Source organism: Stegostoma tigrinum, chromosome 4 (genome assembly GCF_030684315.1).
Source record: "Stegostoma tigrinum isolate sSteTig4 chromosome 4, sSteTig4.hap1, whole genome shotgun sequence".
Lineage (NCBI taxonomy): Eukaryota > Metazoa > Chordata > Chondrichthyes > Orectolobiformes > Stegostomatidae > Stegostoma > Stegostoma tigrinum.
In genome coordinates, this window is record NC_081357.1 from 94815178 (window position 1) to 94840426 (window position 25249).

A 25249-nucleotide genomic window follows, 5' to 3' on the forward strand; every position below is an offset into this window, starting at 1 on the left:
GCGACATCCTCCGTTATTGTATGGACGTGAAATATTGATTGTACAATTCTGGTATCATAGGTAACTTTCCATTACAGACTCCCATGCATGAGTAAAACCCCAAGTCTATCTCGGGCATGTTAGAGATTACAAATCTGGCTGTTCAAGGTGACGTCAATTTCATCACTTTGGGAGGAACCTGAGAGAAAGGAATGGAATTCTAAAACTATCATTTAACCATGGGAAGGGCAATTACCTCGATGCAAGTAGAACAATGCACACATTATGTTTCAGCTATGATATTGTAAACAAAACATAGCAAACAAGCCAAAATGATAAAATAACTTTATTATGGACAGGATGACAATATATTTGTAGAGGCTAACAGATCTCAACTCATGAAAAAACACTTTGTAGTAAATACGAAATCCAGCTGAGTAAAGTCTTCTCTCTGAAAGTCAGATAATTGTTTTTCCTGTAGTTGCAAGAAGTGCACCCAAATAGTCCAAGTGGGGACATTTAGTTTCAGGTGGAGTGGGAACTGTGAAGTTCTGTCACCATATGAATGAACAGTATTAAAAAAGCTGGTCAGTGAATTTCATTAATAATTGGGTGGATATCGGTTACATAAGGAAGGAATGAGAAATATCTTTGCGAGACCAGCCAAAAATAAGATAACAAATCTTATTTGACTTTTCAGATCATGTTCACAATGCCAGTAAAAGGAAGGAGAGACACTTATCAATGGGAATCAATTACAATGAAGAACTCATGGGTTCCCAACGAAAAACCTCAGTAGATTGTTAATTTAATTAGGTGAACACTTGATGTTACTCATATTACACATTACCACAAAATTTACTTGAGACAACTGATTTAATAACACAAGTTACACACTCAAAATCCATTGTTCAAAATGTCAAGTCATTGTTATAAAATCACTTACTGTTTTGTTGCAATTTCAGAGTTAACAGTGACAGATCAGAAGCCTCAACTAAATTTACACACTGCAAATGCATTAATTTCTGAAAGATGGGATTTTTATTATCAATAAATCTATCAGTCACTTTTCATTTCAGATGAGAGATGGGTACATCATAGAATAGCAATAAACTTTTTACAAGAAAATTAGTTTTTAGTAGAACTCAAATAATCATGATGCCGCTTCTATACAGTTCCACCTAAACATGATCACTCTTAAAAAATGTAGGTAAAGAAAACGTGCCCCATACACGTATCAAACTCTCATACACTCACCTCATTAGCATCCCTACTTTCAAATACAAACCACAGTCAGTATTAAATATGATCCACTTTGAGATATTTTATATGTACATGTATTAATTTCAAAACAATCTTATTTCCCCTCTGGAATAGTTGGCTACTGGACCAGGAAATGGGAGATTTTAGCATTCTAACTTTAAAGTAGGGCTCCCAATCTGAAAAGCAAACAGGTGCATATCTTGGTCAATGTCAAATATTTCCAATGGTTAAACTCTTTTTTGCTCCAAAGAGTAAGGAACTGGTTATTTGACTTAATATCAATTTTAACCTCCAGTGCAAATTAATCTTTGCCATAAAATTAACTTGCTCTTATACCAAGCAATCTTCATTGAATCTGACACACCATTGAAAACAAATGGCATGTCACTTGAAAATTCGATCAGTAAAATCTCTTAGCAAAATAGTGCAGCACTATATTCAATTCCCCATACCATCACCCATCAAGTACTTACCAGTCCAAGGAAGTGTTAATGCCAAGTTTTATTACAAAAATACCCAAAAATAAAATGCCCCAACACTATAATACCATTAAACACTGCCATGTTTACAATATGTAGTCTTCAGGTGATCTGAAATTAAAACACATTTTGTGAGAGCACTAGACATTCAAATACCCAATGTTAAAGAATTAAAGCTTGTTTTTAAAGGCTAAAGTCCACCATTGTTTTTAAAAGAAAGCATACCTGTTTATAGCTGTATTTAAAAATGTCAGTGTTTATGTAAGTGGTAAACAATACTTTGTACGTATATTTATACACAATTCTGAACGAAGTGTTGCTTAAATTTACTGACAATCCAAATTTACCTTAAAAACTTTTAAAACTGTCTTTAAGAAGAAACATGTTCACGGATCACACTGCTGGCACAAGTCTAATACAATCAGGCAGCTAGAACAATAATAGACTACAGATATTATATCCCATATGTAAACATTCAGCTTTTATTGTACAATTGTTTAAGAGGTCTCCTTTTGTTTAGCAAATGTTTGGCATCTTGTCTTCGAAAATACTCTAATGTTGGACTTTCTATACCTCCCTTTAACCTCAAGTTGCTGCACTGGCTGCAGCTTGGCTGTACACTATCAACGTTCCATGTTACCTCAAACAATTTAGCTGTCAAGCACAGAAAACAGACTTTGCCTTTCTTACAGATGTTGCCAGATGTATTTTTATTTCTCTAAAAGCAGGAAACATACCCCATCCCAACTTTATCCAGGCCTGCCTGGATAAACAGAGCAGCCCCAGATTACAGAAATTAACTTAAGAACTGAACACCAAATCCCTCAGACCTTAGTACAGTTGGGCTCAGAGCGGCCTGAACAAACCAAATGAAAAAAAAACTTGCAGAAAATACAAGTGTTTTAGAACTGTAGACTCTGCAACCCAAGTGTCAGGATTGCTAGGCAGTAAAGGATATCCCTATGTCTGGCAGTGTCATAGACACTAATTGATAATAGAGGGTCAGAAATAGTCATACAGAAAACTGTCATACAAATACTTTAGCCAATGCATCAGCCCCAGCACTGGCAATGTAACATTTAGAAGGATGGAATGCCACATCATGGATGGATTCATCAAACTTCTTACGATGTGCAGTGAATTCCTGAATACATGTCTTGGTCTCAAGGCTCCACAGACGAATTGAAGAGTCATGACCTTGGTGTGGGGAGGGGAGAAGAAAAAGAGTTGAAAAATAATTAATATTCATCCGAAACTCTTCAAGAAGTCAGAATTTTCTACTTGGTCAGCCAGAGAGAGATTCATCACTATGCCTACAGTCTCTGAACCAACCTAGAAGGAAATCAATAAATGCGAATTCTAACTAATCAAATATGAACCACCCTCAAACCACTTTCCCAATCCTAAGAACCTAGGTACAATTTGGCAAGAGCCAAGGTTGAATACCAGTATTCAGGAGTACTGCTGAAGGTTAGCTGGCTAAAACTAGCAGAACACAGTGGTTACCATCCCAATATTTATCCAATTTAATTCTTTAAAGTATTGTTTTAGGTAAGACTGCCAGCTTCACTGTCCAAAATACATTGCCACACTACAGGACTGTCTTTCAAAGGAACAGGATTCAAAACCCAGAACCCTGGCACATTCATACTTCTGCCTGAATTACATTCTGGGCAGGGAGATCAAGCTTGGGCCTATCTGTCCACTGACCACTTAACGACCAATTAAAGGCCTATTCACTTTGCCAGAGAGGAATAGATATTCAGGCTTCAAGCCGACTCAACCTCAAAGATTCCTCTTTAGCTCTCTCCAAAGAAGGTAGTCACTCCCTAATGAACAGTGTCTTAATAGGAACAGATGTGAGCTGTTGCTAGGCTGACAACTTCCTCACCAGAAGAGAGAGGCATATGATCATCTCTCACAGGTCTGTCCAAGATGAGGTCAATGAGCCAGAATGCAGCCCAATGAAGAACTCTAACTGGTAGATGACCAGGGCTCCAAAAACAAGTACAAATGGAAAGTTTTCCAAGGAGCTACTCCTCAAACCAGACGCAATTCTACTCCCTCCTTTAGTGCTACTAGGAACAGAAATGTCCTCTAATTGGAGGAGCAGTAAGTAGTCTGAATGTCCCTCACATCATGTAGCCCAAAGCTTGGACAGAGGGAACGATTACAGGAGACTGCAAGAGATATGATGCCTGTTGGGCTGATGGCAGTAATTGTTGGGTATGGGAGTTGGCATCAACTTAGCAAGTGAACTGGCATTCAATCAGGAAGCAGATTGTGGGTGGAACTGACTCACCCAAACAGACCAAAGAAAAAGGCTCCAATTGTATGAACAGATCAGGGGGAGATGAGGCTCACTCCTGACAAATGCACCAACCCTCCCCTAAAGAGCTGTAGAGAGGATGGTGGGGAAGGTGAGGGCAAGGGCACATGTGCAAGGGCTGAGGGGGTAAAGGGAGCAGGTCAGGTGGGAGGGGAGAGAGTGTGAATGGACGTGGAAGAGAGCATGAATGGGGGTGGGGGAAGAGAGTCAGAGGGAGGTGCAAGGGGCAGAGTGCAGGAGGGAGGGCGTGGAGGGGTACAAATAGAGAGTATACTAGTGTACTATTAGTGAGGAAGTGAAACACTGAGGGAGAGGGGCTATGAAAGTGAGTGAATCAGATAGAGTGTGGATATGCAGGGGAGTGAGGGCATGTGTATGGATGAATTAAGGAGATTTTGTGCTAGGTGCAGGAGGAAGAGTGTGGAGATGCATGGAGGCAGAGGAGTACGAAATTAAGTGTTTATGGGGAGAACTAAGGAAAATGATGAATTGGGGCAAATTGGTACAGTGTGATGTTTGTGTTAGAAAAATTGTGACTGAAGGTTGATAAGTCACTGCTAGGTGATATCGAACAACCAGTGTGTTAGAAGAGTAGAGACGGCAATAGTGGGTAGTTTGGTGATCATCTTCAAAAATTCTACAAATGTTGGAATGATTCCTGCAGATGGGGATGTAGTAAATATAACTTCACTATTTAAGCTTGGAGGAAGAGAGAAAACAAGGAATTACAGACCTGTTAGCCTTACATCAAAAGGATGGAAAATACTAGAATCTATTATTAAGGATGAGATGAGCAGACCCTTAAATAATAATGATCGGATTAAGCACAGTCAGCATTGATTTATGACATGGAAATAGTGTTTGATGAACACTTTTTTTTTGAAGATATCACAAACAGAATTGATAAAGGGGAGTCAAATGATATCATAATCATGAACTTGCAGAAGACACTTAATAAAGGTGTCCCATAGGAGCTTAGTTAGCAAAATTAAAAGCACACTGGATAGGAGATAATGTACTAACATGGATTAGGGTTGTTTAACAGGTTAAAAAGAGTAGGAATAAATGGATAATTCTTGTGTTGTTGGCTATGGCTAAAGGAATATGGCAAAGATCAGTACTTGGCCCCAGCTGTTCACAATATATATCAATGATTTGGACATGGAGGCTAAAATGTGCTACTTCCAAGTTTGCAGATGACAACAAAGCTAGGTGGGAATGTGTGCTGAGGATGGTGAAAGTGCCTTCATGAGGATTTAGGCAGGCTTAAATTAATAAGTAAGAAGACGACAAATGGAACACAGCATGGAAGAATATGAGGTTAGCATTTTGGTAGCTGGAACTGATGTGCAGAGTATTTGTTAAATTGTAAGAGGTTAGAAAGCACAGATGTACAAAAGAACCTGGGGGATCTCGTCAATAAATTAATGAAGGCTAACGCTGGTACTACAAACTGTTAGGAAGGCTAATCAGATGTTTGTCTCTGGTGCAAAACAATAGGAGTGCAGGAGTAGTGAGGTCTTACTTCAGCTCTATAGAACCTCAGTTAGAGCAGTTTTGGTCTCATTATCTCAGGAAAGATATCATTGTCACGGAGTGCAGTGAGGGTCACCAGAAATGTGCTCGGGATGACAGGACTGTCTTATGGAGAGAGAGAATGAGCAAACAGGACATGATGCTCAGAGTTTCAAAGAATGAGAGGTGCAATCTGCGAGTACTGAAAGGATAGATGCAGAAAGATGTTTCTTTTGGTTGGGGAATCTAGAAATGGAGACATAATTTCAAACTAAAGGGAAAGCCACTTAGGACAAAGATGAGATTTTTGTTTTGCTCAGGAGTTGTGAATGTTTGGAAATCTCCACCCCATGGGCTGTGGAAACTCAGTAACTCGGTAAGTTTAAAGCAGAGATTTATGGATTTCTAAATGTTAATTACATAAACAGATATGGAGATAGGATGGGAAAAATGGACTCAAGTGGATTATTGTATGGAATGGTGAAGCTGACTGGCCTACCCATGCTACGTTCCTTTGACGGTATCCAAATTAATGTATTTCAAGTAGGTACTTACTGCCAGACATCAAATACAAGCCATTTGGATCTACAGCTAAACTGGTGACAGCATCCAAATGAGCTACCATTGAATGAAGAACTTTTCCTAGAAATAAAAAGATTGGTGTATTAGAATTCTATGATGGGAGTTACAGTGTAGCCATTCAGGCTATTTAACCCAGTGAATCAACAGACATTTTTTATATAGCTGCTATAACTGTAGCTGTCTATTGTATTCAATTTTCTTATATCTCTTTAGATTCTAATACTCTAATGAGGATTTAAATACATCATTTAAGCTAATAATTCAGTGCAATAAATAGCTAATGACTCTACACTTTTACAAGTATCAATTTTAAGATAGCACGTTAAAGCAAGATTCCCGCTCCTGATTCAATGAGTGTAAACATTTCTGTTGCAGTATTCAGAGGAGTAGGCTGCTCTCCCTGTATGCTAGGGGAAAAAAAATCTCCCTCAGCCAAAACTACTGCAGCAGGTTCATGTACAGTAGTTGCTATCTCAGGGATCTTGACAAATATAAAATTGTTCCTTTATTTAATTCACCTTATAGTGAGCTGATTTCAAAAGTAATCGATACAGGCATTTGAAAATTTTCAGAAGTCATGAAAAGTTTCATTTAATTTATTCATCAGATATAGATCTCTGTAGCAAGGTCAGCGTTGGGGAGAGATTTCAAACAGGAGTCTTGAATCCTGTGCCCAGCAGCACAAACTGATCTTTATGTGGAGCTCCTTACCAATGCAGATGAGAGAGGTCTCTGAAGACAGACTCCAAAACACTAATTCTCCCAATAAAGTATAGGATATTTATACTTGTCGCATTACAATGATTTTACATACAACACTCAATTCTATTCAGCCATCTTATATTAGCTAACACCACTGTCAACCATTTTATGTTACCTTCAGCCATGAGCAGTCACCATTCTTTGCTCTTCCCTAATTCAAGACGGTAATTCTGAGCCAACTTATTGAAGCACTGCAGTCTTTGTTACGTAGATACAGTCTCACATTAGTTAGTTCTAGAATTTTCATCCAGGATACAATAAGGAGGAAAGCCGAGAGTGTGATGGTAATCCCAAGCACCACATGGATAAACATAAAACTCTTTCTCTCTATATGTAGCCAAATTCCTTTTAATCAATACTTATTTCTTTTTAATTTAAAGAAAGTACTTTTCCTGTCCACTAGAAGAATCTGTCACCAGCAACGCTTATCTGGAAACTGCAACAGGTCACCAGAAAATGCTGTTCATTTTTGCAAACCAGAGGTTAATTCAGAATGATTTTGATCCCTAGTGTTCCATCTGGACTATACAACCAACTTTTATTATCTTCACAAACACTTCTGTAGTCAATAGTTCTCCTCTCAAATATGAAATGATAATACAAAAACTGAAAGAACTGCAGATGTCGTAAATCAGAAACAAAAACAGAAAATGCTGGAAAAGCTTAGGAGGTCTGGCAGCATCTGTGTTGCAAAAGTAGAGTTAGCATTTCAGATCCAGTAAGGAAAGGTCACTGGACCCAAAATGTTAACTCTGCTTTCTCTCCACAGGTGCTGCAAGACCTGCTAAGCTTTACCAACAATTTCTGTTTTTGTTTATGAATGATAATATGTTTCAATATCAGTGACAAATGTGCATAACTTTTTAAAAACTCTGTCCCTGGATGAGACAGCATTCACAAGTTTGTGAAGCTACAGGTTTAGTATCCCTAGGACATCCAGAATGCTGTGCACCTACAAGGTGAATGACGAGGCAGTCAAAAGTCACAGATGTGCATGGCTGACAGGACATTAGATAACTAATGTTATCAAGTGTCAACTCGTTTGTTGATCTAACCAATAAACTGATAACTAACTGCACATACAGTCATCACAACATGCATGTTTTTATTCATTTGCCGTTCAACTGCAGCAGTCTACTGTAAGTCAATTTCCTTACATCTCTAATGGTTCTGAAATACTATCCTCAATGCCACTTATCCCTGAATATTTTCAGAGGTATTGCTCTTGACCAGGTATCAGATAGGACAAAGTCTGTTGCCTTTGAAAAATACTCTCCACTGGCAACCATCACATCAGCATTGGGCTAGGTAGCAGGTGCTGCTCAGCATGGAGGCAGAGACAACTGCCAACCGCAGAGCTTTTCTGGCCTTGGATTCCCTTCCTAGGTTTACTGTTTTAATTAAGATTGTCATGGAAAAACCCCTATCTATTTGTTAGTCTACCTGAGAAGGACAAATCAAAGAACAAATAAGAATACAGCAAGGGACGGGCCCTTCAGCCCACCAAGAGTGCACCAACATGACACCTTTCTAAACTAAAAACCTTTGCCTTCACACAGTTGACATCCCTTTATTCCCTAACTATTCATGGATCGGTCGAGATGCCTCTTGAATGTTGCTACCATATATGCTTTGCCTAATTTCTTTGGCAGTGCATTTCAGGCACTTACCACCCTCTTAAAAAAAACTTACCTCTCACGTTTCCTTTAAACTTCCCTCTTTTTAATTTAAACCTTTGTAAGCGACATTTCTATTCTGGGATAAAGACTCCAAGACTATAGAACTCTCCATTCTATCCACGCCTCTCTTAATTCTGTAAACTTCTATCTGGTTGCCACTCCAGCCTCTGACATTCAAGGGAAAACAAATCAAGTCTGTTCAATCTCTCCTTACACATGATACAGTAGCATCCTGGTAAACCTTTTTTGTACCTTCTCCAAAGCCTCCACATCCTTCTGGGCAGTGTGGTGACCAGAACTGTACACAATATTCCAAACGTGGCCTAACTAAAGTTTTATACAGCTGTAACATGGCTTGCCAATTTTATACACTATGGCCTGACTGATAACTGCAAGCATGCCATATGTTTTTTTGATCACTTTGCCACTTTCAGGAAACTGTAGACCTGGTGCCTTGATCCCATTGTACATTAATACTTCTAAAGATTCTGCCATTCAAGGTATACTTTCCTCCTGTGTCAGACTTTCCAAAATGCAATACCTTGCATTTGTCCAGATTAAATTCCATCTGCCATTTCTCCACCCAAGTCTCCAGTCAATGTATATCCTGCTGTATCCTCTGGCAATCCGGCTTACAATCCATAGTTGCCCCAGTCTTTGTGTCGTCTGTAAACTTAGTAATCAGACCATCTATATTCTGCTCCAAATCATTTATATATGTTACAAACACCAGGGGTTCCAATACTGATCCCTGCAGAACACCACTGGCTACAATCTCCAGTCAGAAAAACACCCTTCCACCACTACTCTGTGCCTTCTACAACCAAGCTAGTTCGTATCCATCTTACCAGCTCACCACAGATACCATGTGACTTCAGCCACCATAAAGGGCATTGTCAAAGGGTTTACTAAAGTCCACACTAATAACATCCACCATCCTGCACTCAATCATCTCTGCCATTTTCTTAAAAATTGCAATCAAGTTTGTCAGACACTGAGCCAGGCTGCATGTTGCCAATATGTCCATATATTTCTAAATGAGATTAAATCCTATCCCTAAACATTTTACCAATAATTTCCCTACCACTGATGAAAAGTTCGCTGGTCTGTAATTTCCCGGATTTTCCCTGTCCCCTTTCTTAAACGAAAGGAACAGTGTTGGCTGTTCTCCAGTACTCTGGGACCTCTCATGACCGAAGAAGAGACAAAAATTTTGTACAAGTCCCCAACAATTTTGTTCCTCACTATTCTGGGAAAGATCACATGTCCCTGGGAACTTGTCTACTTTAATGGTTTTCAAAACACTTTTTCAAAAATATCAACATGCTCCAGAATATCAACAGACTCTTTAAACTCACCATCTGCTGTGCCCTTCTCCTTTGTGAATATTGATGCAATGAATATGTTACATGGCTGCCCAAAATCTACATTCCCCAGTTCCTGATTAATATTGTGGTAGTTAGCCTTCCCTGGTTTAGTACCTTAACTTGAGAACTACTCTTTCACTTATCGTAAAGTAACTTCAAACTTTTGGAATTATGGTCATTATTCTCAAAATGCTCCCCCAATGAAAACTTCAATTTACATATTGCCTCAAACAAAAAAAACTCTCTAAGAAATATCTAACAAATTCTGTTCCCATCCAAGCCCCTTGCATTAAAGCGAGTCCCAGTCAATACAAGGAAAGTTAAAATTACCTACCGTAATTACATTTTTAAAAAATCTTTTTCCATAACCTGTCCACTTATTGGTGCCGCTATCTCCTGTTGGCTATTGGGAGGACTGTAGTAAAATCCCAGAGTGATTCCTGAGCTCTATCCAAAAGGCTTCGCTGGAAGGTATCATCATCAGTACAGCTGTGATATTCTCCCTGATCAGTAACACAACTTCCCACCTCTTTTACATCCCTCTCTGTCTTGCCTGAAACATTTAAATTCCAGAATGTAAAGATGCCAGTCTTGTCCCTCTTTCAACCTGGATGTCTTTGAAAGCCAGGAATACACTGGGAATATTCTTTGTAAAGAACATTTCCGAAGCTTTTCTCACTTTATACACTTAACCTTGTGGAAAAGCTCCTCCCTAAATGACACTCCTGAGATGAGTAATATATCCATATAAAGATAGAGCGCTGAAGTAGATGTGTACTGTGTACATTTTGAAGAAAAGGAACAAAGGAGAGGGGAATGGACAGGTGGGGGAAGTGACTGAAGTCTCTTACTGTTAATGGCATGCTTGACATAGGTGACAAAACTTGGACAATTCAAAAGATGCAAGGCTCAACAAGCAACATCACAATACACAGAAGAAATAACTATTTTCCTACCTGTGTTATTGTCAAAAAATTTTATGTGTCGGTCCTCGTGGGCTGTGATAGTAACAGGAAGTGTAGGATGACTAATGACCTTATTAATCTGACATGTAGAAGAAGCTGTATAGGGAAATAGAGAGGAAGAATATTATGCACTTGTAACATTGAAATAAGAACCTAAATAATCATTAGTTCATTTTAAATTTTGAAGTCGTAAAATGAAATAAAAATACAAAGTCGTAAATAAAATTTATATTATTTCATACATAGATATTTCTCTTAGATGGATTGTTACTCCTCATTGGGGTGGCACCCTGGAAATCAAGCCCTGCTTTCCCAGCGTTGTCACAAAAGTTAAAGATTTTTAAGAAGAACACAGAATTCCCCAATTTGCCTGTCTTTTAGGTCCTGATTGACAAAGCACAGACCAGGTTTCTATATTTACAACAAAAATGATAACTTATTACAAATAAATATATTCCAGCTAAGGGTATACAATCTGAAATGCTGGCATATAACGCTACTCATAAAAATTTAAGTTATTTTTAAACTCCCTGTTCTACCCACATATACAGACAGACACAGACAGGAAAAAAAGGGTAACTGGTTCCTTTTTACAAAGGCTTTTGCCAACAATTAAATGTGTCAGACTAAAGCAACTGGAAAGGGGAAATAAACTGGCCATCTTCAGGCTTGAGAATGCTTTTGACTGCAGAGCAAAAACAGCTCCTTTTCATCCAAGGGTCCTATGGCTTCTGCAAAACCATTCACATTCCAAAGCTAATGGGAACTGCAGATGCTGGAGAATTCCAAGATAATAAAATGTGAGGCTGGATGAACACAGCAGGCCAAGCAGCATCTCAGGAGCACAAAAGCTGACGTTTTGGGCCTAGACCCTTCAGGGTCTAGGCCCGAAACGTCAGCTTTTGTGCTCCTGAGATGCTGCTTGGCCTGCTGTATTCATCCAACCTCACATTTTATTATCCCACATTCCAAAGCTGTTTAGCTACCTGGAAGTCAATCACATAACTGTTGTCAGGCAAAAAGCCTTTATCACTAATAACTGATCACTAGTCCACAACTATTTGTCGCTATCCAAAACTTCATGCATATGAACCCTTTCCGTTCCAGCTCATCTACAAACCAGACTTCTACGACTGCTTGAACAAGAAGCTGTATAAAAATCACTTACAATCCATGTCACGTTACTAGCTTTTAAAATAAATGCTGCAATCTTTCAACAATCCTTGGTTTTTAAACCAGTTCTTTCCTGTTTCAGTCCACAATCAAAAATAAGATGACAGGATCTTTCCACGAACGTGATTACAACGTAACCAAAGAGAATTCAAGAATTAGTCCTACCACTGATAGACCTCACTATAAAATTACGTGTCTTCCCAAAATTGCAGGACAAAAGGACTTATTTCAAAGGGTTGTTTGGACGTTGCCAAAGGATTCATGACTTGTGACACAAGCAACTTCTTCAGCTGTTCATGATACGCGAGCTAAACACTAAGCATCAACAGGCTTTCAAAATGTGGAGTACCATGTCTACTGCAATCTCACCATCTCCAAACTGTTCCCTGGAGGCAGCTAAAATTCTGTTTGACCTAATCCACAGATCGTTATTATTGACATTTGTGCTTCAAATTATTTTTCTAAATCTGGAACTAGCGCTTGAGTGTGGACATTTTCCCATTTCAGGATCTGATGTCAACACTAAGAGAAAAGCTCAAATACAACACAGAAAAACTAGCTCACCATTCGCTAACTTGTACCAGAATGATCAAGAACGTCTCCTAGTCACGAATGTGCAAGCAATTTTGATTAGATTGTGTATTTCAAGGAGATAGGATGGAACTATTTAAAAAGATAAATGACTGGGATAGAGTAGATAGAAGCTCGAGCGTCCCTGGCTAATTTTAATTTCTACTAATAGAGTTACAGAGATGTACAGCAGCATGGAAACAAATCCTTCGATCCAATTTGTCCAAGCCCACCAGATATCCCAAATTAATCTAGTCCCATTTGCCAGCATTTGGCCCATATCTTCCAAACCCTTCCTAATCATGTACCCATCCAGATGCCTTATAACATGGTGTAATTGTACCAACCTCCACTACTTCCTCTGGCAGTTTGTACCATACACACAGCATGAAAATGTTGCCGCTCAGGTATCTTTTGTATCTTTTATCTCACCTTAAACCCATGCCCTCTATTTTTTTAACTCCCCTCCCCAGGAAAAGGACATAGACTATTTACCCTATTCATGCCCCTCATGATTTTATAAACCTCCATAGAGTTACCCCCCAGCTTCTGATGTTCCAGGAAAAACAGCCCCAGCCTTCTCAGCCTCTGCCTATTGCTCAAACCCTACAACCCCAGAAAAATCCTGGAAAATGTTTTCTGCACATTTTCAAATTTAACAACAAAATGCGTAATTTGTAAAGAAGGCATATGGTGTGTTGGGTTTCATTGGCAGGGGAATTGAGTTTAAGAGCCATGAGGTTATGCTGCAGCTTCATAAAACTCTGGTTAGGCGACACTTGGGATTCAGGTCACCTCATTATAGGAAACATGTGGAAGCTTTAAAGAGGGTGCAGAGGAGATTTACCAGGATGCTGGCTGGACTGGAGGGCAGGTCTTATGAGAAAACGTTGAGGGAGCTAGGGCTTTATTCACTGGACTGAAGAAGGATGAGAGGTGACTTGAAAGAGGTGTACAAGATGATGACAGGCATAGATAGAGTGGATAGTCAGAGACTTTTTCCTAGGATGGAAATTACTATTATGAGGGGACATAATTTTAAGGTGATTGGAGGAAGGTATAGGCGAGACGTCAGAGGTAGGCTTTTCACAGCGAATGGTGGGTGTGTGGAATGCATTGCCGGCAGTGGTACAGACTTTTAAGCAACTCTTGGATAGGTACATAGAGGATAGTAAAATGTAGGGTATGCAGGGTAGATTGAGCTTAGTAGGATAATAGGTCGGCACAACATTGTGGGCTGAAAGACCTGTACTGTGCTGTACTGTTCAATGTTCTAATGTCTTGCCTACAGTAGGGAGACCAGAATCGAATGCAGTATTCCAATGCTGGTCTAACCAATGTCCTGTACAGCCACAACACGACATCCCAACTCCTACACTCAATACAGTTCACCAGCACCACCTGAAGGGGCAACTAGGGACAAGGCATTGACACTCATGTCCGCTGAAAGTAATTGCCTTTGCCTAAGGTCTCACCAGCTTCCAGGAAAGGGTCATCTTGACAGAGATAGGGAATTTAAACCCTGGACAAACTCTGCAGCCTCATTCCCTTCTCTTGGAACCTGTGTAAATGGGATAGCCTCCATTTCCCCTAGTATACTCCTCAATATTAACTCTAATAGGTTATACTACACAATCTCGTCCTCACTGACAGTACATTCAGGCAAGGCAGGCAATCTGGTAAAAAAAAAACTTCTACTGACCACTTTTAATTGGGCAGCATAATATCGGAGACCAGCTTTCTCCAGAATATTCATTTTTCTCATTACCCAGAGCTGGACAAATCCACATGTGCAAGGGAAAGGCAGTTCCTGCATGTTTACACAGGCTGGTAACTCCCTCATGAACAGTCTAGTCTACTAGAGGTAAACAGTGACAGACAAATGAATACCCCCCGAATTCCACAGACTGGGAGAGGCCCTGTGTATCAGAGTTATTCACACACCACACAGTGCACAAACAATGCTGAGGGAGCAGGCACTTTTGGAGGGTCAGTGCCGAGGAGCAGGCACTATTGGACTTAAAGGTCTAGGAGGAGAGTCATAGAGACAGATTGCGTATAAGATTAACTAAAGAGAACACAGGGGACTTTAATCAATGAGAAAGAAATGTTCTCATGAAGGGTCACAAGTCTCAAAACATTAACTCAGCTTTCTCTTCACAGATGCTGCCAGACCTGCTGAGTTTCTCTAATGATTTCTGTTTTCATTTACTCAGAAAGAACTATGGCTATAATATACACTTACAGTGTAACATTACATTGGAAGGGTGGATGAAAGAAAGTGTAAAGAAAAATTCTTAAGTCTATTTGCCCATGTGAAGGGTAAACATCATCATGGCCTCTTTGGCCTGATTGAACCCAATTCTATGATACAACACAGTTTATTTTTAATACGGTGTGGAATATGGCCTCTGGTAGCTCGAATGAGACCTGGTAGCTAAATTTCACAGTGGAATACTTGCAGGCAGAAAACAAATTTGAGTGTGGGTAGATTGATACAGCAGTCTTGGAGATAAAAAGTGTTGAACTATTGTGCCACTGTAGCCCTGAAATCAATATTTTACTAACTTTAAGCATCAATCCATTCAAGCATAGATGTTGTGAAGTTGGGTAGAGTACTTGTGAATTAAAAGGCAGGATGTTAGAATTTGTTTGTGAAAATGATAGGGGGGAAATGTGTCGTCCATTCAAGAGGTGATGTGTTTTTCTAACCTGGGAGATTAATAAAAATGTCTGTAAGCAGCTAAAAACACACAGTTCTGAAAACTGAAACATATGTATCAATTGGCTGCATGGTTGGTAACCTAGGCTTATTTTGATGTTAAGGCAATCAGCTTGAATATGAGCTAATTAAGTTAAACCAGGCCCTGGAAACCAAAACCCAATTAAATTTAGAGATGCTGATGGTGTTGGCAACCTAGGACCAATCCTATTGTAAGAAAATTGACAGGTCATTAAGGGTATATAAGTGTTACAGCAAATTACCATTGTAAAACTCTGGCTCTCAAAATTCTTTTACACTCTCTGGTTAAGTGCCAGCCAGATGATACCACGGCATTCTTGGCTAATATTTCCGACATAAGAATTCGACGAAAGAAGAATTCCTGACTGAAGTATAGCAAAAAAGGTATGAAACATTTCGGAAGACACATCCTGACTGTAGTTTTGCGAGTCTAAGTTTTACTTTATTTTTCTTATTACTTTGGTTTATATAAATGGGACTTGAATTTATTGGAACAGCACACCATTAGAACTTTGTTCTGTTTGAAATAGTTCGTAGTTAAGGAGGAATTGTTTGATTTGTTTGTAGATCTGTTAATTTGTTCACTGATGGAGTTAGTTAAATAAATTGTTACTCATTGCTTTTAAAGTCAGTATCAGGAATTTATTTCATTTAACCTCTCCTTTGTAACAGATTGGGAAATGAAAGGCAGATTATACAATTTTTCCCATTTCCTTTAACAGATTACGAAGCTAGGTAAGCTTCTCTGGCTGCTTCAGTTTCAATTATCAGAAAGGGTTTGAGCTCGTCGCCGTAAGACAGGCAGAACATGAGCTTATTGCTGTTGAACACAGATATGGTAAGCAAATGAAATTACCTGTCCTCCCACCCTTCAACTTACATTTGTATTCAAAAAATTTCCATTTATTAGTCAACAGTAGAAGTTTAGGTTTCACCAGGGAAGAAAGCAGCATCTCCGGCATAATCTAAGTGTTCATTCAAATTACTCAAAAGCTTACTAGTCACATAATACTGTCCCCACAATTAGCCATAAGCACTGACTGTTTTATAATCACCTTAATATGGCCTGGAATGCTGCTTTGGAGGAGCAGAACATTTAGCCTTTCAGGCCTGTCCTGGCATTTGATGGGATGATAACTAATCTGATTGTGACCTCTATTTTCCTGCTTGCCCCTACTTTCTTTGACTGCCTTATGAGCCAAGAATGCATCTAACTTAGCCTTAAATATATTCAGTGATACCGCCTCCAGTGCTCTCTGGAAAGTGAATCTAACAGACTAATGTTCTGCCGGCAGAACAAAATATCTTCTAATCTCAGTCTTAAATGGAAGTCCCTTTACTGTTAAACCTGGCCACCAAATTCTAGTCTCACCTTCAAGGGAAACATCCTTTCAGCACACAATTTGTCAAGATCGTGTCTCATTATTTTAAACACCAACAACCTGCTCAATGTTCTTCATAAAGTAATGCCCTTCATTCCAGGAAGCAGTTGAGTCTGCCTTCTCTGCATTGCCTCAAATGCAATTATAACCATCTTAAATTATGAAAGTGAAACTTTACATAGTACTGCAGACATAGTCTCAGCAACTCAGTGTACAATTATTGCAAAAATTCCTGTTGTGGGAAGGAAAAAGGGGTGAGGGCTGATGTGTGGAAGATCGGTTGGACATAGCTGAGGGCCCTGTCAACCACTGTGGTGGGGAACCCTCGCTGAGGAAGGAGGTGGACATTTGAGAGGTCTCCTTGTTGGAGTTGGCATAACTGGAACTGACGTGACAGAGATGGAGGAACTGGAAGAATGGAACAGTCTTTACAAGAAGCAGGATGTGATAATGTATAGTCAAGGTAAATGTGGGAGTAGGAGTGTTTGTAGTGGATATTGGTAGCCAGCAGAACCCCAGAAATGGAAAGGGACATCAAGGAAAGGAAGGGAGGAGTCAGACATGGACAAGGTAAAGGTGAGAGTGGGATGAAAATTGGAAGTGAAATTGATGGATTTTTTCAATTCTGGATGAAAGAGGGAAGTAGTACTGACAAGGTCATTGATGTACTGAAGAAACAGTTGTGCATGGGGGCCACAGTAGGACTGAAATAAGGAATATTCCACATACCACACAGACTGGCATAACTGGGGCCCATATGGATACCCATGGCCATTCCTTTGACCTGAAGAAAGTAGGAGGAGTTAAAGAAGAACTTGTTCAAAGTGAGGACAGGGGCAGTCCAGGTCCTTTTTTTCTCCCAGGAAGAAAGTAAAGAGCCCTGAGGCCATTCTAACGGGGATGGACATGTGAAGGGATTGCATTTCCATGATAAAGAGGTGGTGGTGCCTGAAGCCCACAAACTGGAAATTCTGAAATTTCCAGGCATCAGAGGAATGAAGGCTGTAGGTGGGAACAGACCGAATGAGGGACTGGACACCTTCTCCAGAGTCCTTACTCCAACTCTCTTCTCTAGCATATATACTAATTTTTTCCTAGCTACAATCAGTTCTGAAGAAGGGTCAATGGACTGGAAACATTAACTCTGCTTTCTCTGCCACAGATGTTGCTTGCCCTGCTGAGATTTTCCCCAGCAATTGCTGATTTTGTTTCTGATCTCCGGGATCCGGAGTTCTTTGTGGTTCTTTCCCCCCCCCCCCCAGTTTTAGAACATAGAACATAGAACATAGAACATAGAACAGTACAGCACAGAACAGGCCCTTCAGCCCACAATGTTGTGCCGACCATTGATCCTCATGGATGCACCCTCAAATTTCTGTGACCATATGCATGTCCAGCAGTCTCTTAAATGACCCCAATGACCTTGCTTCCACAACTGCTGCTGGCAACGCATTCCATGCTCTCACAACTCTCTGCGTAAAGAACCTGCCTCTGACATCCCCTCTATACTTTCCACCAACCAGCTTAAAACTATGACCCCTCGTGCTAGCCATTTCTGCCCTGGGAAATAGTCTCTGGCTATCGACTCTATCTATGCCTCTCATTATCTTGTATACCTCAATTAGGTCCCCTCTCCTCCTCCTTTTCTCCAATGAAAAGAGACCGAGCTCAGTCAACCTCTCTTCATAAGATAAGCCCTCCAGTCCAGGCAGCATCCTGGTAAACCTCCTCTGAACCCTCTCCAAAGCATCCACATCTTTCCTATAATAGGGCGCCCAGAACTGGACGCAGTATTCCAAGTGCGGTCTAACCAAAGTTTTATAGAGCTGCAACAAGATCTCACGACTCTTAAACTCAATCCCCCTGTAAATGAAAGCCAAAACACCATATGCTTTCTTAACAACCCTGTCCACTTGGGTGGCCATTTTAAGGGATCTATGTATCTGCACACCAAGATCCCTCTGTTCCTCCACGCTGCCAAGAATCCTATCCTTAATCCTGTACTCAGCTTTCAAATTCGACCTTCCAAAATGCATCACCTCGCATTTATCCAGGTTGAACTCCATCTGCCACCTCTCAGCCCATCTCTGCATCCTGTCAATGTCCCGCTGCAGCCTACAACAGCCCTCTACACTGTCAACGACACCTCCGACCTTTGTGTCGTCTGCAAACTTGCTGACCCATCCTTCAATTCCCTCGTCCAAGTCATTAATAAAAATTACAAACAGTAGAGGCCCAAGGACAGAGCCCTGTGGAACCCCACTCACCACTGACTTCCAGGCAGAATATTTTCCTTCTACTACCACTCGCTGTCTTCTGTTGGCCAGCCAATTCTGTATCCAAGCAGCTAAGTTCCCCTGTATCCCATTCCTCCTGACCTTCTGAATGAGCCTTCCATGGGGAACCTTATCAAATGCCTTACTGAAGTCCATATACACCACATCCACAGCTTGACCCTCATCAACCTTACTAGTCACATCCTCAAAAAACTCGATAAGGTTTGTAAGGCATGACCTACCCCTCACAAAGTTATATTCTATTTCCCCAATAAACACAATATCCTATTTGCCTTCCTATTCATTTGCTGCACCAACATTTTATGATTTGTACTAGAAATAACCAGATCTCATTTTACAGCAGAATCTGGCAACACCATTGTTTAAGTAAAATGCTGCTTTCCTATTCTTCCTGTCAGAGTAGACAAGTTCATATTTTCCCATACCATACTTAATCTGCCAAATATTTTTCAATTCACTATTTATATTGCTTATTCCAAAAAACGTACCATCAGTATTGGATTCAAAGGTGAGGAATCGCTGACATGTCTCCATGTCAAAAATGCTCGTCTGCCCATTCACAAAAGAGGACACCAAATGAGAAGGATCGCTGCAGACTATGTCAACAGAGGTAGGGATTCCAGATTCTGCAGGAGGAAAATAAAATCATCTATGTTGTACAACAATACTTAGCATCTTTCACCTGTAAGCAGAAGTCTGCATTTGTATTTGTTAAAATATGCAGTGATAATTAATTCTAATGAGACACAAACGTAGGTAGTTTTCTCAAGGGCTACAATTTGATTTTGGGAGGTCTACTTTTGATTTTCTAGGGTTTCTTTTTCATTCCAACTAACAAGGAAAACATTAATTTCCAAGACAGTGCAGCATTTAAATCAGCACATGACAACAGGCATAAGATATCAACCAAAGTTCTCAAAATACAATTCTACACACCAAAAGTCCCTCTAAACAGCAGGCCAGGCAATATCAGGGGAGTAGGAAAGCTGATGTTTTAGGTCGGGACCGTTCTTCAGAAGTTGGGTGGGGGGGGCGTGGAGAAGGGGAAAGAAGGGAGCTGGGAAATAAATAGAGAGGAGGGGTGGGGCTGAGAAAGGAGGGTGGGATGGTGATAGGCGTGTGCAGGTAGGCAGTGGTGGGAATTGGTTAGTAAGGGGGCGGAGTGGAAAGGTGGGACAGAAGATGGACAGGTTGTGTGAAGTCAAGGAGGCAGGGGTGAGAGGGATGTTTGGACATGGGATGAGGATGGGTTGGGGAGATTTTGAAACTAGTAAAGTCCACATTGAGACCACTGGGTTGTAGGCTCCCAAGGCGGAATATGAGATGCTGCTCGTCCAGTTTCCAGGTGGCTTCACTGTGACACTGGAGGAAGCCCAGGATGGACATGTCGCCCACCGAGTGGGAGGGCGAGTTGAAACGGTTCGCAACCGGAAGGTGGTGTTGTTTGTCATGAACAGAGCGCAGATGCTCTACAAAGCAGTCTCCAAACCTCCGCTTGGTCTCACTGACGTAGAGGAGGCCACAGCGGGAGCAGCGGATACAATAAACTACATTGATGGTTGTCAGGTGAACCTCTGTCTGATGTGAAAGGTTTGTTTGGTGCCTTGAATGGAGGTCGGGGGGAGGTGTACCGACAAGTGTAGCACTTCCTGTGGTTGCAGGGAAAGGTGCCGAAGGTGGTGGGGTTAGTGGGGAATGTGGAGCAGCTGAGGGAGTCATGGAGACAGTGGTCCCTACAAAAGGCAGATAAGGGGTGGGGTGGGAAATAAACCTTTGGTTGTGGGGGTCGGGTCGCAGACATTAGAGAATGAAATGTTGAATACGGAGGTTAGTGGGGTGCTATGTGAGGACAAAGGGGATTCTGTCTTTGTTTTTGTTGTGAGGTCCCAACTAATGTATTTCTATCACATGTGTAGAAAGCTGGAAATATTAATTTGATAGTTACTGTGGGTTTTTAACTGCATCTCAGAGCTAAATTTCAAATTTAAATTTAACAGTTGACAGTGTTATCATTACATCAGCACCCACTAATATTTTTCCCTAAAATTAGCTTTTGAACCTGTGAAGCTTTTAGTTAAGAGATTTCACAATCAATTGCAAGGAATTAATTATTTCAGTAGTTTATTCCTGGGTGTTATGGTGTGTGGGCATGTGTACACGTTTGGGGTGGGGGGTTAGCTGAGTGACAGAAAGGGCTATGCGTATGATTGTGTGGGGGAAGGGGTAAATTTGCCTGCTGCTCTGATGCATTTTGAGCATTGCTTCAAAGTTTGATGGACAAAAATTCATGAACAAGGGAGGCTTAATTTCCAATACATGCCCTTGAGATCTGGGGTGAAGACAGAGAGACTCCTCACTGGAGTTTAGATTCAATCAAATTTACAATACATGCAACTCAAGACCTATGTTAATCAAATTGAATCTGAAACTGTAAAATACTTTTGTTAAGCAAAAAAACTGAAAATTGAAACTGCACCAATGCTCACGATTAAAATATTACTTGGTCACAAGATTCAAAGAATGAATAGAAATACAAATGATTTTGTTAACTATGGATATTTAACATACAAATGAAAGAATGCCTGCATGCATTTCTTGACAGCATTTTCCACTACACATCTCCTGTGCCTACATCATTGATCAAAACTGCTTACTTAAACTTGTCACATTATAATTACACTCTTCACCAGTGTGGCAGCTGGCAATAAATCTTTAGTTTTCATTGCAAATGTAGGCACAAGAATTTACAATGGAAAAATAAAGACGAAGCATGACTTCATACCACAGGCCAAATTAGATTCAAGCATCTCAGTTTAACCATCTGCTCTCCAACCTTGCTTCCCTCAAAGGCACTTGCTCTCAACTTAACAGCATAAGAAACTAATGAGCTGTGTACAAGATGAATTCGAGAGGCAAATTCAGCGCATACCTCGGCTCTCATTAATTATGCAAAGCGAGGGTGCTATTTCAGTGGCATTCCACAGCCGTAGAGTACCATCAGCTGAACACGACAGTAAACGTTGATGTGTTGCACTGTACACCAAACCCCAAACTGCATCGCTGTGACCTTCCAAAGCACCTCGCAGCACAGATGGATCTGCAAACAAACAACTTTTTAGTACGGACTAGAACAAACTCACACCATCAGGTTTTGCCTGGCTGATTTTTTCTTTGTATCACCCTCTGAAACTTGTATCTTATGCCACAGTATATTCCGTCTGACTTTGTTTAAGAGGTTTCCAGACATATAATATTATAACTATACATAAACCAAATCTGGATACAGCAGGCTAGGTTATTATATGAAAGGCAATTGAAAGACAAAAGAAGGGTCACTGTGTTTTCGTGGTGATTAGAAGTTTTGTAACAAATGTGCATAGTTTAAGACATAAGTTGCAAAAGTGAGAAGCAACAGCAAAGAATTATAAAACCAAATGAAGCAGTCAATGAAAGAAATCTATGCATGTACATTCTATCTTTTCACACTACTAAGGTGTGGATTTACCAAAGGACTCTGTTTAATAAATTATTTAAGCGTAGATGTTTAGGCAAACATGCTAGACAACTGTGCAGCGCATACGGGAGAATGTCAATGGATGTAGTTTATACGGGCTTCCCGAACACACTGAGTAAGGGTGCACTTTATAGACAGTTAACTAAAATTAAACCTAGTGGAATAGGAAGCAAGTTTAGGGAGCTCTTGTGGCACAGTGGCAATGTCCGTAACTCCAGACCAAAAGGGCAGAGTTCAAGTCATACCTGGTCCAGATGTGTGTCATAACACGCCTAAACAGGTGGATTAGAAATATCTAAGAAGGTAGATTATTCACCTGATTGGGAGACTTGATAGATGGTAGAAGAAAGCTTAGGTGTTACAGTTAAGTACTGCTGAAAAGGCAGATACGCTGAGACAGCTTTTCATGTTCCTTTTTACCATTTACCAGCCCAAAACCCCATTTTTAAAAAAAGAAAAATGTCACATACTCTGTTCCACTCTGGGTATCATGACTTAAACATCTCCTGTGCAATACTGCCATATCTCAGAAAATCCAGGTCACTTTTTTTAATGGGGAGATGGAAGGTTCTCCATGTAAATCCTTAAAATTCAATTTTAAATCAGAGGTCACTCATCTTTAGCTCTGGTCTCGATTGGCAAAACAGACTCGAGGAATTGAATGGTTTACTACTGCTCTTGCGATATATTTGGTTGAATTATGACAGTACTAAACTACAAGTAATTCTGCAAGCAAACTTCAGGATTTCATTCAAAACTCAATGTTTGCTTCAAAATTAACTTTTCAAATTAATTATGAGGACAGCTAATAAACAATGTAAACGTACGCACCATATGAATCGTAGGGATCAATGTTTGGATTGGGAGCATTCCAGCACTGGATTAACCCATCAGTACCTCCACTGAAACACTGTTCGCCATTAGTGCTCATCACAACACATAGTACTGGGCCTCTATCCAAAACAAAGGAAACAAAAAACTGCAAAAGTAAATCTCTCTCCATTCCTATATATTTTGAGTACAGCACACTTTGCATTACATGGAAGAGGTAACTTAGGCTTACCTGTGAGCTCTGAACGTATATATGGGTTCTACATCCAATGAAGTACTCCTGTGGAATTAGAACAAGACAGATAACTGTTGTGCTCTCAGTTGTGTTTTGTAAGTGTAAACTAAGGAAAAGCCCTGATACACTTTTCTGAGATAAAATATACAAACCTTAGCCTCAAGTCAGTAATACAACGGAACTCACAGCATTCTCTTTGTTTCCAGGCTTCAAATATTTTCTCCCATACAACCTTCCTCCTTCTCAACATTTAAATCATGGTCTCATCTGATTTCCAAGAGCCTCAATCATTCACTTCTTCACAATTTGTAGGCTTTTAAAAATATTGCCCCAAGTAGAACTTACTTCTAGCTTTGTGGTATAAATTCAGCAAAATTGCAAAAGACAAAACTGCTCCTCAATATTCCTTCTCTACATACTTCAACTTGTTTGCAGGAGTCACAAAATGACAGATTCACAATTTTTAAAGTCTCTGAGAATGATTAAAAGCAACAGCTTACTGCAATGGGTAAGGGAAATACATTAGCTTTTTTCAGTCTTTAGGTTTTGTTTTTATTGTAGAGAGAACACCATCTTTCCTTTCAGAGATCTAAAAAGTTCTGACTATATTGTTCACACCCACAAGCCGGTCAGCTACCTTAGAGTCAATCACATAGTTGTTGGCAGGCAGAAGCTATTTGTCATCAACAACTGAGTCACCACTCAACAGACCAATAAGGTACTCACTGCTGGGCGAATGTCACCTTACACGCACCAACTGATACCAGTTCGTCTGCAACTAAACTTACCCTACTAGTTGAATAAACTAGTTTTAACAGCACTTAAGAGAATGTGCTGGTAACTTACTTTTAAAAGTGCAATCTCTCCCACAATCCTTTGTTTTTTAAAATAGTCAATTTTCCATGATCAAAAATTACATAAAAAACAGGTCTTTACAAAGAAGTGTACATTTTTTCAAGTAGCATCACAATACATTGAGAACGCAACCGAAAAATGACCACTTGCATCCCACTTGACCTGCCTATTATCCACAGAATCTCCAGCACCCGTCTATGAACTTGTTGACTCCGTCCTCCAGATCATTCAACAAATCCAGAGGTCTATTCTCCTAAACAAATGCTAAAATCCATTAACAAATCAACTCATTTCAAACTCTGCCTTACTCATCAGTTTCTGCTTTACCTCACCCTTCTTATTGTTTTTCATGTCGATTACTTTCCGCAACATTCCTCTGGGTCTTTCTTTATATGTGTCAAATTATAAGAAAGTTCCACTGACGTACATAGAAATTAGTGCCTCACATGGTGGAGAGACCTAATAGGGATAGTTGAGTTCCCATGTATGTAGGTACAACATTATTTTCTGTCTCAAACGAGGACCGAAGATCCAATTCTGAACAGTTTCTCAAATGCAGTGCCTTTTCCAGTTAAGCCAACCAGCTATTTCAAAACTCTAAGTATATATGGGGACATTTACTTGGTATCCTACATGGCAGGTGGTGAAATCTGAATTTTAAAAAATGCTGTAAAAGTCCATCTGATTTACCAGTGTCCTTTAGTAAAGGAAATCTTCCTTACCTAGTCT

General features: G+C 40.1%; 1 protein-coding gene across 2 annotated transcripts in view; it reads right to left on the reverse strand.

Moving 5' to 3' along the window:
* Positions 1 to 310: 310 nt before the first annotated feature.
* strn (striatin, calmodulin binding protein) overlaps positions 311 to 25249 on the reverse strand; it is a 138339-nt gene continuing 113400 nt past the window's right edge. For both annotated transcript variants that reach the window (XM_048530827.2, XM_059645545.1), the window contains 7 exons: positions 23663 to 23710; positions 23431 to 23552; positions 22015 to 22182; positions 19574 to 19711; positions 10912 to 11016; positions 6121 to 6207; positions 311 to 2918 (listed from right to left, as the gene is read on the reverse strand). In XM_048530827.2, the coding sequence (XP_048386784.1) occupies positions 2749 to 2918; positions 6121 to 6207; positions 10912 to 11016; positions 19574 to 19711; positions 22015 to 22182; positions 23431 to 23552; positions 23663 to 23710 (838 nt within the window). In that variant the 3' untranslated portion in view covers positions 311 to 2748. The remainder of the gene's footprint in view (positions 2919 to 6120; positions 6208 to 10911; positions 11017 to 19573; positions 19712 to 22014; positions 22183 to 23430; positions 23553 to 23662; positions 23711 to 25249) is intronic.